Source organism: Pelodiscus sinensis, chromosome 6, assembly GCF_052426305.1.
Source record: "Pelodiscus sinensis isolate ZL-2025 chromosome 6, ASM5242630v1, whole genome shotgun sequence".
Classification (NCBI taxonomy): Eukaryota; Metazoa; Chordata; order Testudines; family Trionychidae; genus Pelodiscus; species Pelodiscus sinensis.
The window spans coordinates 130,474,352-130,493,116 of record NC_143057.1 but is presented as its reverse complement, the minus strand read 5'-3'; the positions used below and the strand labels follow the sequence as shown (position 1 = coordinate 130,493,116).

Below are 18,765 nucleotides of genomic sequence, written 5' to 3'. Positions count from 1 at the left end.
CCCCGGAGAGACGTCGGTCCTCCAGTGTAAGTTTACGGCATAGACTTGACCCCAGGGATTACAGAGGCATGACCGTAACACATCTGTATACCTTCCTCTTAGCCTCCCCTCCACCCTGCCCTCAGCGTGGCTACGTCGCCATCTTGGTATCCCGAAATCGCTATTCCGCGTCTTTTGGGCGCGCCCGTCGTTTCGGAATCTCACGGGCACGCTATTCCGACGTCCCTGCGCACCTCACTCCACGAGGGGGACGGGGCGCTTCGGAAGAGCGGGGTATTTCCTGCAGACCATGCCCCAGGATGCAATGAGCTATTTCCACCTGAGTGGATTTAAGCTCCGCAATGTGCGCTGCTCAGACACCGGAGCTGATTTCGAGCGCCGGGCGCAGTGCAGACGCACCCTGGGTGAGGTGGGCTCCCTTAGACTCCACCAGCCCCCGGACGGAGCTGTGCGCAGACAGGAAGTTACGAGTCAGCGAGCTCAGGAGGGCCCGAGGGAGTCGAAGTGGGCGCGAGGAGCCAGGCCGAGGATCTGAGGGAAGGTGCAAGTGACACTCCTGTGGATTTGCTTCCAAAAGCCCTGGCCACATTCACCTTCCCCCTCGGGCTCCTCCTCACCAGCTTAACTGGCCATCCCTGTCGGCAGCACCGTCCTCTGCCCTATGGGAAAGGGGAAAAGGCCCCAGGACTCCCCAAGGAACCAGACTCCCCGCGGAGGTCTGAACCTTCCTGGACCACCCAAGAACAAGGCCTCTTGGTCCTCAGCCCACACGTCAGCAGGCAGAGTCTCCGGATGCCAGGAACTCGATGGAAGGAGCCATGCTGGGATGCCAGCCCTCTCCCAGAAGAGCTGCCCTCGGCCTCATCTGTTCGGAGCCCTATCCCCCACCACAGCCGAGGCTGCAGGTGCAGAAGGGACGTGCCTGCTGCTCCAAGCAGCCTTATTTCTGCCTGGACACCCAGAGGAGACTCCACAGGGTCTTGAGAAGACCACACTGGGCAGAGCGGCTGCTCCTTATCTCCACTGCCTCTCCTCCCTGGCTCAGACCTGGAATCCCAGGCCGTGCCGGCGTTTTGGGGGTAGGGGGTCTCTGCAGGAGCAAGCAGCCCCTGGCTTTGTAGCTCTCAGCCCCTGGCTTTGTAGCTCCCACCCTGCCACTGTCCCTGCTCCTCCCTCGGCCTCCCAGCACCTGGGTCATTGCCATTAATTCCGAGACTTCCCACGGAGTGCGCGTTCCCCAGCTTGTCGCAGAGACACGGGCCGGCCGGGTGCTGCCTTACCTTGGAATTTCTTCTTTCCAAACTTCCACCCAAAGAACGGCATCCCAAGAGCTCCTTTCAGTGCAAGTCCATGAAGCGTCTGCAGGAAAAGAGACGGTTATTTGGCACCGGGAGTCCTGACACCGCGCAGGAAAGAACGTTCTGCAGCCGTCAAGTGGAAGAGCCAATTCCTAAGCCATCTGACCACCGGCTGCAGTTCTGTACATGGTGGGTTTCGTTACTTTGTCATCGCCAAATTATGCTGCAGAAACAAGGGTCACTCGTCTGGGATACCGGGAGCCAGCTGGTTCCTGATCCGACAAGGAACAGGTCAGGTGGAGACAGGGCCTTCCTCCCTTGGGCCACCAACCCTCACGGACAGTGCCTTGGGGGGCACAGGTCTAGCGTGAGGCTAGGACTCTTAGCCAGTTGCCTCCTTCAAGGGAGGACCAGGCTGGGTGAGCTCAGCTGAACTTCTTCTGCCCACGTGATGTTACGCTGCACCCCGTTTTTATGAACAGGGATTTTGAATATGAATACAGTAATTCCTCATTTAACACGTGCCCGCTTAACACGTTTTCGCGATAGCATGATTTTTTTTTTAGGGAACGTTTTTTGAATTACACGACCGTCCCTGGAATAACATGAGTTCCCCAGCTGGCCCATTGACGGCAGCTGCACGGGGGTTCCCCCGCCTCCCTGCAAAACGGTGGAGGGTTTGCCGCTCGCCCTGCTGTCCTCCAGCGACCCCCCCTCGCCAGACACAGTGTGGGTCCCGGCAGACCTGTCACAGGGGCATACTCCCAATCCTCTCCTCTCCTTCCCTTCCCCAGAGCCAAACACCTCCCCTCCCTGCTGTAACCCAGTCCCCTTTCTCCCCCAACCTTATGTCACTGTCCCAACAGACACCACCGCTTGAAATGCAACCCCCATTATTTCCAGTAGGCAAACTGACCCCGCATAACACGTTTTCACTTAACACAATCATAGACATCTGTCAGGGATGGTGTAGACGGAGCTTGGTCCTGCCTTGAGGGCGGGAGGCTGGACTCGATGACCTCTTGAGGTCCCTTCCAGTCCTATTATTCTATGATTTTCTATAGTGTTAAATGAGGAATTACTGTATGCATAACTCAATATTCTTATTCAATATTCATATTCATACTCAAGATATGCTTTATGCAAAACAAAGCAAGTAAACTAGCATTCAAGAGCTTGAAACCTCCCGAATGTGTATATTCTATTTGTGTGATTGTTCCATTCTTGTAGGTGAAGTTAGAAATATGAAATGGAAACTTGTTGTATTAATCTCAGGCTTCTAGCAAAAGCTATTTGTGGCACTTAAGGAATATAATGGCCCGGTGCTCAAGACAAGAATCTGTGAATCGTCTTGTTGATAATCGCACATCATCATCTAACCAAACAATGAAGGTGCCAATGGTTCTTGATGTCTGTGTAGTATCTGGTGTTAGTCCTCTTTCTTTCCTAGGGCAAACTAATGGCTCTTATCAGCCTCTTTTAACTATTTAGTCTTTAAGGTGCTACTAGACTGTTTGTTTGGGGTTTTTTTGTTTCATTTTTCCTGTTACAGACTAACTAGGCTATCCCTTTGAAACTTATCTACCCAATGTCCTCTTTCACCCCCCCCCCCCCTTCCCTTATTTATTCTTGGTTCTGGACCTCCAATACTCCAGTCATCTGAAGAAGCGAGCTGTGTGAAGCGTGCAGCGGCCGGTGGGCAGAAGCAGCCGGGGCGCGGAGGGAGCCATCTCGGGCTGGCATACAGAGCCAGGGCTTCCCTAGGCGGCTGCCAGGGTCAAAGGCCAAACGTTTCCAACGTGGGTGCCTAAGGCTGGACACCAGAGGCCCCGTTCAGACACTTGGTTGGCCGAGGCTGCTGAGAGCCGGGATGGCCACGGAAGCCCACGGGCAGGACGGGTTCTCAGCACTGCTGAGCTGGGATGGCAGCTTGGGGAGATGGGTGACTATTTCGAGGCGTCTCCGCTTCCCCGTGCGCTTGACGGGTTTTGCCGATGGCTCTCAGGAACCGAGCGAGCAGGACTGCCTGGGACTCCCCGTGTTGGCATGCAACCACCTTTTCTAGACAATGGCAACTAGGCAATAGCCACAAGCTCTCATGATTTAGCGCAGGGGTGGGGAACCTCAGGCTGGGGGGCTGGATGCGGCCCCCAAGGCTCAGGGCCTCTCCCCAACATTGGGGAGCCCCTGTGGGTGCTCCAGCCCTGCTGTTGCCTTCCTGGGGACTGGTGTGCCCCAGGTATACTAGCCTGCCCCCCCAGGCACTGGTGGGTGAGGAGAATGTGGGGAGGGTCTTTTTGCTGCTCAGCCGGGGGCCACAGCGAGGGATGTTTTCCTGCTTCTCACTCGTGTGCGGCCCCCGGCTGATTTTGCTGCAGGTCAGCGGCTCCTGACCCAGGCAAGTTCCCCAGCCCTGCTTTAACGGGAAATGAATCCTCCAGAGACAGGGTGAAATACACAGTCGCAGCACAAAGCCCATGACGGCCACTCTCCCTGCTGCAAGGGTCAGCACCTCCAGTCTCGGGACAACGCCCATTGCCCTAAGGTTTCCTGCGCGGTTCAGGTTTCCCTTTCGTTCGTAGTCAGAGCTGCCCTGCATCCCAGGAGCGACCCAAGGCCCTTTGCCCCCCTCCCCACGGTGCACATCCCGGCCAGTGCTGCGCCCGATCTGGGAAAGCCTCAGCTGGTAATTGGTCCCGGCTAAGCTCATGCTGAGACGGACGCCTGCCCTGATCAGACGCCTCGCCCGGAGCCAAGGCCTTGAGATACGGCCGCCCGGCCTTGCAGCCCTGCATCCCGACGCCAGCACTGCTCGCGAAGGACACGCCAGCAGCGGGGGCCTCAGAGAAACTTCTACGCGTATGAAGCTTGCCCAGAATTCTCCTCGCTCTCCCCACTGCTCAGTCTCTTGCAGGGAAATCTAACCGGTACCGGATTTAATACACGAACTAACGCTGCGTTCACAACACGGACCGGTACAGGAGAAAATGCAAAAACCGGGCTGAAACATTCCACATTCCAGCCACAGTCTAGTCCCCCCCAGTCCAGTGTGTGAGCCCCTCACAATCCTCACAGGCTCTCCAGGACGTGGCTCTCCCCTTGCACAGGCAGGGAAGCAGGGAGAGAAGAGACCAAGCGTCTCGCCTTTGGTCACATGGGAAGTTTGTGGCAAAAATGGAGAATTAAATCCGGACCTTCTGAGCCTCAGGCTAGCGACCCAACGACTGGCCCTCCCTTGCCGAGGCCGGGTTCAGTCTGGAATAGAGCCCAGGTGATGAATTCTGCTCATAGGGCTCTTGCTGGAAGTAGCGACCCAACCTGAGCACTAGTCGCACCCACTGGCACCTTGAAATATTTCCTGGAAGCCCAACGAGTTTTCCTCGGAATAAAAAAGCTGGCAGCCAGACAGCTCTGCTGAGGCTCCGAGAGGGGCCAGCCCCTTCAGCGGTTACGTTTTGAGGAGCACTTCGCAGCCGAAGGTTTTCACTGATCCCTTCTAGCAGGGGACTCTTCTCCGGCCTCGCACGAGCCGTGGGACTAACCGGACTCCCTGTGAGAGACAGGCCTCTCGCACCGCTCTCCGCTTGTGTGAGCTAGAGCAGACCTTAGCCTGGAGGTGAAAGACCTTCACTGCTAGAAATCTGAACCTTCTCTCCAGGCTGCATTGGCCTCGCTTCGGCTGCCAGCCTTTGCAGACGTTAGACCCTCCCTGGGCGGTGCGGGAGGGTAGACCTAGGGCAGGCAAGCCCCCAGTCCCACCCCTTCTGCCCAAGCCCCCAGCACCACGGGCGGTGGGGTGGCACATGGCCCCAGCCTTAGCCCTAAGGGGAGGGAAGAGGGCGTGTGACCCCAGACCACCGGCGAGGGCGCACGGCCCCAGGGCTCCGGGGAGGGAGAGTACTAGGGGCAGCAATGCTCCGCCCCCGGTGGCATTCTGGGGGCAGAGCGTGGGCGGGGCCATGCCTGGTGGTTTGGGAAGGCAGAGCCCTCCCCCGCCCTAGCTACCCGCCGCCCCCCAGACTCCTCTGCATGCCTATATCTGGCCACAGTAAAATGCATTTGGATTGCTCGCGCCCCGTTTCCCAAGTGCTCCGGAAGGCCCCATCGCAGAGCTGCTCCTTGGGCAGCCCCGGTCTTCATCCGGAACAACGTTATGCTTTCTTCCAAGTCGTGGATAAACGCGTTAATTAGCAGAGGGCCCGGAACCAATCCCCGAGGGAGACCACGAGAAACACACCCATTGCCTGATGATTCCCCTGTGAATTATTACATGTTGAGACCCGTCAGTCAGACATTTTCTAATCCATTGAGTGGGGACTATATTAATTTTGCAAGGTTATTTTTTAATCAAAATGTCAAGCGGTATCAAGGAAACTCATAAAACCGTATCCACATGAAAAGGGCTAGAGCCCGACAGGGTGCCAAGGTAATCGCTGGGAAAAGGAGTCAGTCGCTTATCTGTCACGGTTTAAAGTAACGACCACAAATCAACCATCAGTTTTCATATAAAATACTCCCCAAAGAGGCGCGCTGGGAAAGCAGTACTGATCTGCACGGGACGCAGGAGGCCGAGCTAGCGATAGTTTTCACCTTACTTCTTACCAGCTGTGGAAAGGGGAGCTTGCAGAAAAAAGCAATCGGCGTTTTCCTCCCTCTGCAACGATTCAAAGAGCAGCAGAGTTTCCCCAAATAGTCTGAAATCCCACAGACCTCGGCTGACTCCCCCCAGACATTCTGCTAATTTAGTCATAAGCCTCCCCCCAGAACCAATCCATTTTGGCCAGACTTGGCAAAGCTGCCAGGTCTGAGAACACAAACTCTCCCCAGCTGAAGCGGACAGAAAAACAGAGCAGGGAGAAGAGAATTAAATCTTACCCTTGAAGGCTTTTACAAGTCCCAGTACCGGCTGCTGCCCTCCATAGCACTCGGCTACACGCCTCTCTTCTCATTATACGCGGCTTCCTCCCCTCCCTAGGCCAAGTACAACTTCTCAGATTCTTACACACACGGGACGTGCATCTAAGAAAGCCAAGTTGCTTTAAACTGGGAAGCAAACCCGAGAGGCTTGTCTCGGAAGCTGAAATCCACGGCAGACCCGCTTTGCTCTGTGGTGAGTTGGTGACTAAATTTACTCTTAGTTCCTTACACTGACTTCACAGACCGGACTTGGCGACTTGCCACATTCTTCTGTCTGTTTTCCCCTCCTGTTTCCTGTAGATAGGGAAAGTGCATTTGCCTCCTTTTAAAAACGTAAAAAAATAAAACTAAAACTGCCGGTCACACCGTGCTGTGCCGCACCGGGCTGGCCAGCCTGGACCGTAGGCACCGTGGCGGCTCTTGCTGCCTGTCCCGTGCTAGGGGGAAGGTTTTAAAAAGGGAAACGAAATGGCAGAGAAAAAGAAAACACTTTGAAAAGGGGGAAGCAAAAGGAGGAACTTCTGGTGGGATCCGTTTCCGAGCGCCGGAGCCTGCTCTGTCTCTATCCCACATTCACTTAGCTCTCCTAGGCACAGGGAGCTACCGACCCAGAATTACACCCAGGGCCCTTCTCATCCCGTCTCCCACAGCCACAATAACTGATGCTACAGAGGAAGGTGCAAGAAACCACACAGACAACGTCACAACCAAAGTGCGGGGTTTCCTCCTAACTCCGAGGCTTAGCGGCTGGCCTCCCTCACAGAGCACGAGAGCGGGTGTTCCTCTAGAATCTTACTCCAACGCCCTCTCTGGTCTGAGACACGCTGCCAAGATCCTCTTCCTCGCCCGTCCCCCCACGCCTCGCCTGTCCCCGCTGGCTGCCCAGCCTCCAGGGGGTCACGTAAGGTCCTGACTCCCAAGACCCTTCACAAAGCAGCCCCCATCCACTGTCCCCTGTCACGCCAGCCTCCTGCACTGAGGCCAGCCTGGGCGGCCACGTGCCCACGTCTCCCACAGCCGCCTTTGGGCTTCCTGCCACGCTGCCCCCTGCGTTCGGTCAACGCAGGCGGGAGGCCACTGTGCCAGCGTCACGGCCAGTCCTGCACAGCGCCTGCAAGACAGGAGCATGGCCGGATGCGGGAGTGCTGTGGGAGAAGCCCGTTCATTTAAAACCCAAGGCCTGTCTCTGTTGTTGCTCCCGCTGCCTCCCCTCTGCCCCCAACCCGGCCGGCTGTCTGTCTGTCTGTCTCCCGAGGCGGGATTCTTGGGGCCGGGCGGTGAGTCCCTCTCTCCTGGACACTAGCACGTGCCCTGGGGGCGGGGCTGGAATACAGCGACGTGAACCCGTGGGTCCCTAAGAGCTGCCCAGGGGCTGCTGTGGGAAGAGCCTAGCAGTGAAATTGGGGTTTACTAAGCCCACGCCTGCCAGTCACAGGAGGAGCCACCAAAGACCCTGCATGCAGCAGACCTGGCACCAGTCCGCAGGTGACAGGGACGGGGTGGAGGTAGGGCGTGTGGAGTACCACTCCATCCCTGCAAGGAGCCCTCCAAGCACTCGGCCTGCCCCTGATCATCCCAAGGTCAGTCTCGAAGGTGGGGCAGACAAGAGGCTGCCAGAGGGCCAGATCCGGCTCGCCAAGCCAACAGATCCGGCCCGCAGCCACCCCGCCGGAACCCTTAGGCAGAGAGCAGCTCACACTTTAAAAAGCCAGTTGCTCTCTGTTCCAGACGGACAGGGAAGGAGAAGGAAGACTTCTCAGGCTGTTTCCCTCCCCCGCCCCGCGCGCAAAATCTCTTAGCTGCCATTGGCCAATCTCTTAGTTTCCGGCCAATAGGGGTCTGTCTACACTAGCCCCCTAGTTCAAACTAGGGAGGCTAATGTAGGCATTCCAAGTTGCAAATGAAGCCCGGGATTTAAATATCCATTTTTAAATGTCCCTTAGTCCGAACTCTGTGCCCGCGGCTACATGGGGCTACACGCGGCACGGAGTAGGTAGTTCGAATTAGGATCTCTACTTCGAACTACCGTTACTCCTCATGGAACGAGGTGTACCAGTAGTTCGAATTAGAGATCCTAATTCGAACTACCTACTCTGTGCCACGTGTAGCCGCGGGCACAGAGTTCGGACTAAGGGACATTTAAAAATGGCGGCGCACGGGAAGATGCAAATGAAGCCTGGGATATTTAAATCCCGGGCTTCATTTGCAACTTGGAATGCCTACATTAGCCTCCCTAGTTTGAACTAGGGGGCTAGTGTAGACAGACCCTAGGAGCTGAGACTTTTTGCTGGGAGCAGGGGCAGTATAGGAATCCTTCTCCCTTCCTCCTCGGCTCCCCTCTCCCTCTCTCTCATGCCCAGGGCAAAGCCACATGGAGCAGCAAGCAGCCTGCGGCAGACAGTCTGCCTCACGTTTCTGCTGGTAAGCGCCTCCCAGCAAGAGCCTGCTTCTGGCACCCCAACCCTCTGCCCCCCTCCACATATCAAACCCTCTGCCCCCCCATATCAAACCCTCTGCCCCCTCCTGCACCCAACCTCTCCCCCCCAATCTCCTGCCCCAGATCACAGTCCTCTCCTATCCTAGGTCACATCCCCAAACCCTGCATCCTAGTCCTCCCACCTAAACTCCCTCCCAGACCCCAGTTTCCCTCCTGCACCCCAAACCCTTCTCCCAAGCTCCCTTCTGCACCCAGCCTCCATCCCCCAACCTGGAATTCCCCCACTAACGTCCTGGAAGAGTGCATCCCTCGACCATTTCCCAAAATCTTGGAGTGGCCCCTCTGTCAAAAATTATTGCCCACCCCTACTCTAAGATGTTGTGGGGTGGGGCAAGAGGGGGCAGCTTCCCCCCATACTGCCCCGCAGAGAACCAGTGCAAACAGCCAGTCGAGGACATGGCCGGCGGGACGGCTCTCCAGGGGAGTCAGCTCAGCCGCACGCAGCATTGCCTGCTGCTGCACGCGCCGTGTGACCAGGGGTTCTCCGGCCTTCCCACCACCACCCATTTCTCCCGCTTCTACCATCGCTCCCCGCGGGCCTCTCTCCCGGGGCCTGGCCTTCTTTGTGAACGTTGCCGTCTTAGCCAACGACCTGTCATCACGGGACTCACCCGCGCTCGGCTGCGGCTTTCTGCTCCCCTCGGCTGTACCGGAAAGGGGCCAGCGGGGAGCAGCAGCCACGAGTCGAAGCGCGGAACAGCCCCCGGATGAGAGAGATGAAACAAACCGGCCAGGAGAAGAGACGACTAAGAGGGATCTGACTGAAGTCTGTAAAACAGCGTTTGGGGGAGGAAAGGACATGAGCACAGCCAGACCGGGTCAGAGCAAAGGCCCATCCGGCCCAGCGTCCGGTCTGCCGACAGTGGCCTGTGCCAGGTGCCCCAGAGGGAGGGAACAGAACCGGGAATCATTGAGTGATCCCTCTGGTTGCCCATTCCCAGCCCCTGACAAAAGCACACAGGGAAGTGCTGTTTGCTCCTCATGGCACAGGGACTAGGGCTGGCCAGGTGAAAGTAATAGGCAGCAGGTTTAAAACTAACTAAAGGAAGTATTCACACCACACACAATCAACCTGTGGAACTCCTTGCTGGAGGATGTTGTAAAGGCCAAGACTCAAACTAGGTTAAAAAAAAAAGAACTAGAGGACAGGCCCATCAGTGGCTATTAGCCAGGATGGACAGGAATGGCGTCCCTCGCCTCTGGGAATGGGAGACAGGGGAGGGATCACTTGCTGATTATCTGTCCTGTCCGTTCCCTCTGGGGCAGCCGACATTAGCCACTTTCAGAGGACAGGACGCTGGGCTGGCTGGACCTCTGGGCTGACCCGGTCTGGCCGTTCTGGTAACCCCTCTTGCCAGCTTTGTTGCTTGCGTCACTGGGGAGAGCCCGTCTCCCTTTAGACAGAAGCAGCTCTGACCTTTGTGGATTGGAGCCGTGAGGCCACGTGGCCTGGCCTGCTCCGCCAACCAGACCCCACAGGACGGGCAGGGGGGAGAATTCCGTTTTGTAAACTTCGTTTCTCCCGTTACTCTTTGGCCTCGGGCTTCTCCGGGGCCACTCGCCGGCGCATCTGGAGGGGTGGGGCGGCCCAGCATTCCCTCAGCGCCAGCCGGCCACGTGCACCAGGAGGTCCCATCGCGGCTGGGAGCCTCTGCTCACTGGCCAGTCACGTTCATCTGCTCAGGCACAGCGCTGACAGCCCTGACACCTGACGCGGTCTGGTCCGGGCACACAACACAGGCAACAGCAGCTCCCCCCACGCCCTGCCCAGGGACCTTAGCCCTGATCGGAACGAGCTCTCTCCATGGCAAGAAGGGAGCTCAGGCTCTCCCCTCGCCAGGGAGCCATTCGCCAGGCCACGGTAGCCACCTCCAGGCCTTGGCTGCTAACCACAGCCAGAGCGTCCAGTCTGAGGGGCTGACGTAAGCGCAGCCTATTTCTGTCCTGGCTTGGAAACACCGGCTCCCCCCAGTCGGTTTCTCACTGCTCGGCGAGCCGCCCTCGCGCACAGGACTGACGTCCAGCCCCACGCAGCCGGTGCTGGTTTTCACAAGAGAGCCCCAGGTGAGACTCAACACCCTTCAGCCAGGCGGCCCTGCCTCTAGTCGCCCCCCCGGCTAGAACAGACTCCAGCCACGCCGCCTGCTCAGCCTTTGCCGCCCACCTTTGCCCGCTCTCCTCGGAGGAGCTCTGCTAGGCTGTCCACCGCCCAGCCACTGCAGTCTCCCCTGGGCGCCCGGTCACGGTGCTTTATCACCCGTTGTGAGGGCGCATCGGGGGCCCTGCCCTGCACCCCGTCCGCAGCCAGAGGGGACTCTGGGGGCCCCCGCCCTGCACCCCGTCCGCAGCCAGAGGGGACTCTGGGGGGCCCCCGCCCTGCATCCCGTCCGCAGCCAGAGGAGACTCTGGGGGGCCCCCGCCCTGCACCCCGTCTGCAGCCAGAGGGGACTCTGGGGCCCCCGCCCTGCACCCCGTCCGCAGCCAGAGGGGCTCCCAGCCAGGCCGCAGAACAGAAGGTTTGTAGCTTCTCCGAGATCCAGCGCAGCGCGGGCTCCACGTTGCCACAGGGGCCAGGGCAGAGCCTGGTCCTCCTGGGGGGAGGGGTTCACGGGCCCCTGAGCCCCCCGTCCTGGACTTAGTCTGCTCCCTCCATGCTTCCCTCCGCCAAGCCTGCCCCAGCCCCCAGCAACTCGTCCCCCAGCCCCCAGGCAGCCCGGCCCCAGCTCTGTTCGGGTTCCACCCCCCAGCCCGGGTGTCAGGCGGCTGGGCCATGCCCACGTTCCCCCCTCAGGGACCATCCCCCACTGGGTCCTACACACACACATACACACACAATGTCTCTGCAGACTGACAGTTCCCTGGGCTCCACTTCCACCTCCTCTGCCCTGCAGGCTCCTCACAGAGCCCCCGCCAATGCCAACGCAGGATTTCAGACCGTGCCGCTGCAGCCTCTACGGCTCCTCTTCTGGCCTCGCCAACCAGGCCCGAGGGCTCTGAGGAAGGAGGAGGTGGTGTTCACAACCGTCCCAGCCCCTCCTGCGTCTGCCACTCAGCACGTCCACCCTCCAGGGGTGTCTGACAGGAGACCTGCAGCGGAGTGTCCAGAGGGATTCATGTTCCTCTCCAACGTGTGCATCACAATTCCACGCAAAGCGCCAGTGCGTCTGCATCGCCTCTGCCCTGGGCCAGACCCCCGCGTTCTCCAGAGGGACCCTTCAGCAGTCCCCTGCCTCGTCTGCTCTCGGAGGCATCCAGAGGAGGCCAATTTTATAGCCCCCGACGGCTGCTTGTTACTGGAGGGGGATCAAATGCCAACACCCCCAAGAGGTCGAGTCTGCTGCTCAGGTAGTCATGCTGGGCTCCTCAAGGAGGACCAGATGGTCCATCTCAGCAGGTGTGACATTCTACCTGCAGCGCCCCTCCACACTCCTTCTGGGAGGCGGAAGACGACTGTGACGGATTAGTCTAGCACTAAAGACTGTGCCGGGGTCGCTTCCTGACCTAGCAGATCTCCAGCTCTCCAAGCTCGGAGCTTCGTGGCAGAGGATCGTTGCTGAAAGGATCCGTGAGAAACGCCTGTTGCCTACCGCCTGGTGCACCTGGACGGTGCATTACAGGAGGGTTAACATGACCTTGCTTTGAAACATCAGGCCCTGGCTGATCCAGAGGCAGGATGCTGGAGTTAATCTCCCGAGGGCTGAGCCAGCACGGGAAAGACTAAGCACCCAGTGGGCACCGGTAGCAGCACCCGCTTGTCCAGTGGCTTCCCTAAGTGACACGTCCCCACGTTTTCAGCAGCTGTATCTATTCCACTGGGCACAGAACAACCTGCCCAGTAAAGAGGAGCTACCAGTCAGCACCGCTCAGCCCGTGCTGCCCACAGGCCGTTCCAGGGCCCGAGAGATAGCAGAGCAGCAGCCAGCTTGGCATTCACGCCGCTAGAGATCGGTTGCTGTTCGACCCGGCTCTGTCCTTTGGACCCCAGGTGCTGGCGGGAAAACCCACAGCTTCCTAGTTGCTAAAGCCAACGACAGAGGGACACCTCATTCTCGTACAGTTCAGCGTGCAAACACTGAATTCCCGGTGGTGTGAACAGGAGTTTGGCGACAAATCCATCTGCAGCAGCGTGAGAAAACCAGCCCTCAGCATTGTGCCTTAACATAAGAACGGCCGTACTGGGTCAGACCAAAGGTCCATCTAGCCCAGTATCCTGTCTGCCGACAGTGGCCAGCGCCACGTGCCCCAGAGAGGGTGGACCGAAGACAATGATCAAGCGATTTGTCTCCTGCCATCCCTCTCCAGCCTCTGACAAACAGAGGCCAAGGACACCATTTTATCCCCTGGCTAATAGCCTTTTATGGACCTAACCTCCATGAAATTATCTAGCTTCTCTTTAAACTATTATAGTCCTAGCTTTCACAGCCTCCTCTGGCAAGGAGTTCCACAGGCTGACTACATGCTGTGTGAAGAAGAACTTCCTTTTATTAGTTTTAAACCTGCTACCCATTAATTTCATTTGGTGTCCTCTAGTTCTTCTATTATGGGAACTAATAAATAACTTTTCTTTATCAGCCCTCTCCACACCACTCATGATTTTATAGACCTCTATCATATCCCCCCTCAGTCTCCTCTTTTCTAAACTGAAAAGTCCCAGTCGCTTTAGCCTGTCTTCATATGGGACCCGTTCCAAACCCCTAATCATTTTAGTTGCCCTTTTCTGAACCCTTTCCAAAGCCAAAATATCTTTTTTGAGGTGAGGAGACCACATCTGTACACAGTATTCAGGATGTGGGCGTACCATAGTTTTATACAGGGGCAGTAAGATATTCTGGGTCTTATTTTCTACCCCTTTCCTAATAATTCCTAGCATCCTATTTGCCTTTTTGACCGCCGCTGCACACTGTGTGGAAGTTTTCAGAGAACTGTCCACGATAACTCCAAGATCCCTTTCCTGATTTGTCGTAGCCCCCATCATACTGTACGTATAGTTGGGGTTATTTTTCCCGATGTGCATTACTTTACACTTATCCACATTAAATTTCATTTGCCATTTTCATAGAATCATAGAATAATAGGACTGGAAGGGACCTCGAGAGGTCATCGAGTCCAGCCCCCCGCCCTCAAGGCAGGATCAAGCTCCGTCTACACCATCCCTGACAGATGTCTATCCAACCTGTTCTTAAATATCTCCAGAGAGGGAGATTCCACCACCTCCCTTGGCAATTTATTCCAATATTTGACCACCCTGACAGTTAGGAATTTTTTCCTAATGTCCAATCTAAACCTCCCCTGCTGCACTTTAAGCCCATTACTCCTTGTCCTGTCCTCAGAAACCAAGAGGAACAAATTTTCGCCTTCCTCCTTGTGACACCCTTTTAGATATTTGAAAACCGCTATCATGTCCCCCCTTAATCTTCTTTTTTCCAAACTAAACAAGCCCAGTTCATGAAGCCTGGCTTCATAGGTCATGTTCTCTAAACCTTTAATCATTCTTGTCGCTCTTCTCTGTACCCTTTCCAATTTCTCCACATCTTTCTTGAAATGTGGCGCCCAGAACTGGACACAGTACTCCAGCTGAGGCCTAACTAGTGCAGAGTAGAGCGGCAGAATGACTTCACGAGTTTTGCTTACAACACACCTGTTGATACAACCTAGAATCATATTTGCTTTTTTTGCAACAGCATCACACTGTTGGCTCATATTCAACTTGTGGTCCACTATGACCCCTAGATCCCTTTCCGCCATGCTCCTTCCTAGACAGTCGCTTCCCATCTTGTATGTATGGAACTGATTGTTCCTTCCTAAGTGGAGCACTTTGCATTTCTCTTTATTAAACCTCATCCGGTTTACCTCTGACCATTTCTCTAACTTGCTAAGGTCATTTTGAATAATGTCCCTATCCTCCAAAGAAGTCGCAACCCCACCCAGTTTGGTATCATCTGCAAACTTAATAAGCGTACTGCCCAATCACTGAGTTTGGTGAGATCTTCTTGGAGTCCCTCACAGTCTGCTTCTGTCTTGACTATCCTAAACAGTTTGGTATCGTCTGTAAACTTTACTACCTCACTGCTTACCCCTTTCTCCAGATCATTTATGAATAAGTTGAAGAGGATTGGTCCCAGGACTGACCCTTGGGGTACACCACTAGTTACCCCTCTCCAATCTGAAAATTTACCATTTATTCCTACCCTTTGTTTCCTGTCTTTTAACCAGTTCTCAATCCAAGAAAGGACCTTCCCTCTTATCCCATGGCCATGTAATTTACACAAGAGCCTTCGGACAGCGGCAGGCGATTTCAGCAGGACACGTTGCTCCCCCAGAAGTGCTCCGGGGGCAATCAGGAAAACCGAGCCTGCAGGGGAACACAGCGGCGGTTTCACAGACTAGTTCAGTGACCCATCCGGAGATGCTCGTAGATCAACACATACGGCCTCCCTCCAGGTGCCTGCGGGATTCCTACAGCTTGGAATTTCAGGCTGACCGCAGCCACGTGGCACACTGGTGCACCCGCCTGGGAACGTGTGGGCAGGCTGCCTGGGTGCACCTTGGCGTTAACCCCGCTGAAACGACGGCGCAGGGCTGGCTCCATGCACACACGTGTATTGTCCTTCCAACGCTCCCGAGGGGGGATCCAAGCGGGTTTGAGAAACATTTCTTCCGCTCAGAATTGCTTGGGATGTCTGGAATAGCTGCTGGGGCTCCGAGGATGGCAGGAGAGTGAACCCTAATGGTTATCGCTGGTTGGGTCCCACGTGAGGTCATCGAATCCACTCCGCGGCCGCTTGTTGTTGCAGGAGTGTAACCGCTCTAGACCGTTTCCAGGAAGTGACCGTCCCTCAGCAGCTGAAAGATTTAGTGACGGAGTCACCGTCTCCCCAGCCCATCCTAACAGTGCAACAGGTTTTCCTATGTTGTGTCCGTTTGGGTCTGATTGCAGGTCATGCTTCCCGTCTTGTCTTTGCAACAGAACAATTCTGGGGGAGAGGGGAGAACCCGCTATAACAATCTGGCTTTTCTATGTGCTAGGTCTGAACCAAAGCCGCCTTCTGCAGCCAGACTGAAGAGCAGCAGCCGTTCCGGTCAGGCCTGGAGTCACATCCTCACAGTTCCAGCTGAATTGTATTAGGAAGTGCCACACCCGGCTGTGAGGAGGGACTTTGGCCCGATCGCTCCCTCACTGTCACCGGATAAAGAGCCAGATCTCAAGATGGGTAAAGAAAACTGAAGTCACCCGATTGTGTCTGGCCAGAAACTGCTTCTCCAGAGAGGATGTTGTGGAATCCTCACCCTATGACACTTTCCTATTGTTCGACTGTGTGAGCTCTGTCTGGTGTGTAACTGTTTCTGTCTGCTGCATAATTAATGTTGCTAGGTGTAAATCAGTTAAGGTGGTGGGGGATGATGGGTTAGGTCATTTTGTTATGATTGGTTTGTAAAATGATACTAAAATAATTGGTTACGGCCTAGCTAAGCAAAATTCAGGTTTCATTATATAAACTGGGGTTCAAGAAGGAGATGAAGAAGAAGATCAGAAGTAACAGAAGGAAGAAAAGGCTGGAAGAGGACCAGGAGGAGGGGGAAGACCTAGAAAAGAAGAACTCACCTCTGAGACACAGCCTAAGACCAGAGAGACTGATATTGCCTGACCAACAGGGAAGTCTGCCTGCCTTTATCAGGATTGGTGAGCACGACACTGTGCTTAGCATGTGCATTCTTGTTTGGGAACTGTCAACAAATAAAGGAGAAGGATATTACTGTGTGAGGCTCTTTCAGTGGCGAAAGATCCTGCCAACCTGCAGGAAGTTACACCTTGAGCCCTAGGAATTGGGTAAGGGTGGGCGTGTAAATTCACAGGGTTGCACCTTGAGCCCTAGAAACGGGGTAAAGGCGTGTGTCCCTACAGCGTGGAAGGGAGAGAGAAATTTGTGCGGGTAACATCACCACACGTATCCGTAGGTCCAGCATCAAGGAAGAAAAGAAATTCCTTTGGGATGGAGATCAGGAAAATGAGTTTGCATAGAAGGCCTATAAACGGAGAAGCAGTCTCACGGCTTTGGTCATTAAAAGATAGATGGGAGAAGCCCTGGGAAAGGCTCGTGCGTGTACAGCTAAGCATGCGCCCAAGTGTTTCCTGGTCAGGGTCTGAGAGTATAAACCCGTGACAGACAGGAGGGGTTGTCACGTTACTGGATCTTGAGGGGAGCAGCCAGATCACTGATGCACCCATAGGTGGGGGTGTTGGCCCCAAAAATGGTATAGAAGGGGGCAATGTGAGGTATTGAATAGAAGCTCACTGTCTGATAATCCTTTGTACGCTGTTCCTGTGTTTGTATAATGTCTGTGTGTGCAATTATTAGCATGTACTTGTGTGGATACTGAAGATTTCCCTGCATGTGGTTGAGCATTGGGCAGGGCCGGGCCTGTGGACATGCTAATTAGCGAGGCCCTGTGGGACAATGGCACTCGATGGGCCAAGGACACACCCAAAGAATGGGGTTTGTCACCTGAGAGCAGCCAGCAGGGAACACAGAGATTGGCCTCTGGCCAGGTGACCTGCTATGACCAGGAAGGGACCAGGAAGGAGGGATAAATAGGCCATGTGGTCAATGCCATCTGGTTCTCAGCTCAGCACTTCATCCCAGAGGCAGCACTACAGGGATCGACAAGCCAGGAAGAGCTGTGGACCCATCCTGATCCTAGGATGTGCAACAAGAACTTTTAAACCAGCAGCTGTAAAATCTCTGCTAGAGCCTGCATCGAGGACTGGGAGATTCAGTGCATGTAACGTACTATTCTTTAACAACCTCACTCTCATGCTTTTCTTTCTTGTGATAATAAACCTTTAGATGTTAGATGCTAAAGGATTGGCCCAGCGTGATTTGTGGGTAAGGTCCAGAGGGTAAATTGACCAGGGATCTGTGGCTGGTTTCTTGGAACCGGACAGAACTTGTTCGGGGTAGGTGGGATTGGGTGCTAGGACCCCCCACCTGTGTATGAGGACCGGGGCCATCTGGGGCACGGATATTGCTGGGGTGTCGGAGGGGTTTTGCTTGTGAGGCTTCAGGCAGGCAGCTGAAGCGCTCTGTGGGACTGGTTTGTGACCTGTGTGGAGAGGTCACCAGTCTGGGGGCTGTAAGGAGCCCCGGATTTGAGCAATTCGCCCTGAGCGGACACCCTCAACTGTGCCCAGACACGGCCCGGTCCATCACAGGGGTGCTCAGCACCCGGTGACTGAAGGGTTAACTCAGGTAGCTAAGCAGGGGAGTTGGCAGGAAAGCCAATGGGAAAGGAGGGTGAAATGTGAATTGTGCAGAGATACCGGGCTGCTTCTTCCTTCAGGCGAGTTCTACCTTAAGGGCTGGAGGGAGCAAGATGTCGTACTCACAATGACCATGCCTCCAAGCAATACTGGGCATGGGTATGAACTGGGCCTCCAAGAATGGACCAGCACAAATCATGAGTAGCGAGAGGAATGTAGGTTAGTCACGATCAGGGGATTTCTCTGTGTTTTGGCTGTTTGCGTAAGCGTTTCTGTGTGAAATCCACGTGCTCTCCCCCGCTTCACTATCTAAGCTGTACCCAGAGAGACTATGTTCTGTGTTTTAATTTGTTTCTCTCAGTTGCTATGTTATGCCTAGCAACCAAGTCAGCTTTATTAAGGATACCTGGTTGGTTTTTGTTAATAAAATCATCTTTGTAAGGTGACGATTTGATGCGTGTGCCCTGGAAGGTAACAAGAGGTCTGTGTGCGCCTGCCTAGCCTGGAAGGTCAGCTATCAAAGAAAGTTTTTCTGAGTTTTCTTTATTCCAGCTCTCCGGTGGCAAAAGAGCTTGGGGTACCCCGGGGAAGGAATTCAAGAGTTTCTTCCTAGTTTTCAGGGTTTTTTTTTTTAATCACTTGATGGTGTCCGCCTGTCTTCCAGGGCCAGTGCATCTGTGACTCTGGGGAGGTTTTTTGCAAGCTGAACCTTTGAGAAAGGTATTTAAGGTTTTTTGTGGGCCCCTCCTTCTGCACTTGGAGTGCCAGAGTGGGGAGAAGCCCTGCCAACCCCC

At 55.3% G+C, this 18,765-nt stretch overlaps 1 protein-coding gene across 3 annotated transcripts in view; it reads right to left on the bottom strand.

Annotated features, from left to right (window-relative positions):
• LOC102462785 (phospholipid-transporting ATPase ID) overlaps nucleotides 1-18,765 on the bottom strand; it is a 109,972-nt gene that overhangs the window by 86,693 nt on the left and 4,514 nt on the right. The window contains exons 1-2 of one of the 3 annotated variants that reach the window (XM_075932840.2): nucleotides 6,174-6,950; nucleotides 1,281-1,359 (exon numbers count right to left, since the gene is read on the bottom strand). In XM_075932840.2, coding sequence (XP_075788955.1) covers nucleotides 1,281-1,323 — 43 coding nt within the window. In that variant the 5' untranslated portion in view covers nucleotides 1,324-1,359; nucleotides 6,174-6,950. Of the gene's footprint in view, nucleotides 1-1,280; nucleotides 1,360-5,900; nucleotides 6,068-6,173; nucleotides 6,951-18,765 lie in introns of those variants that run through there. The other 2 variants (XM_075932842.2, XM_075932841.2) reach the window with 2 other exon arrangements.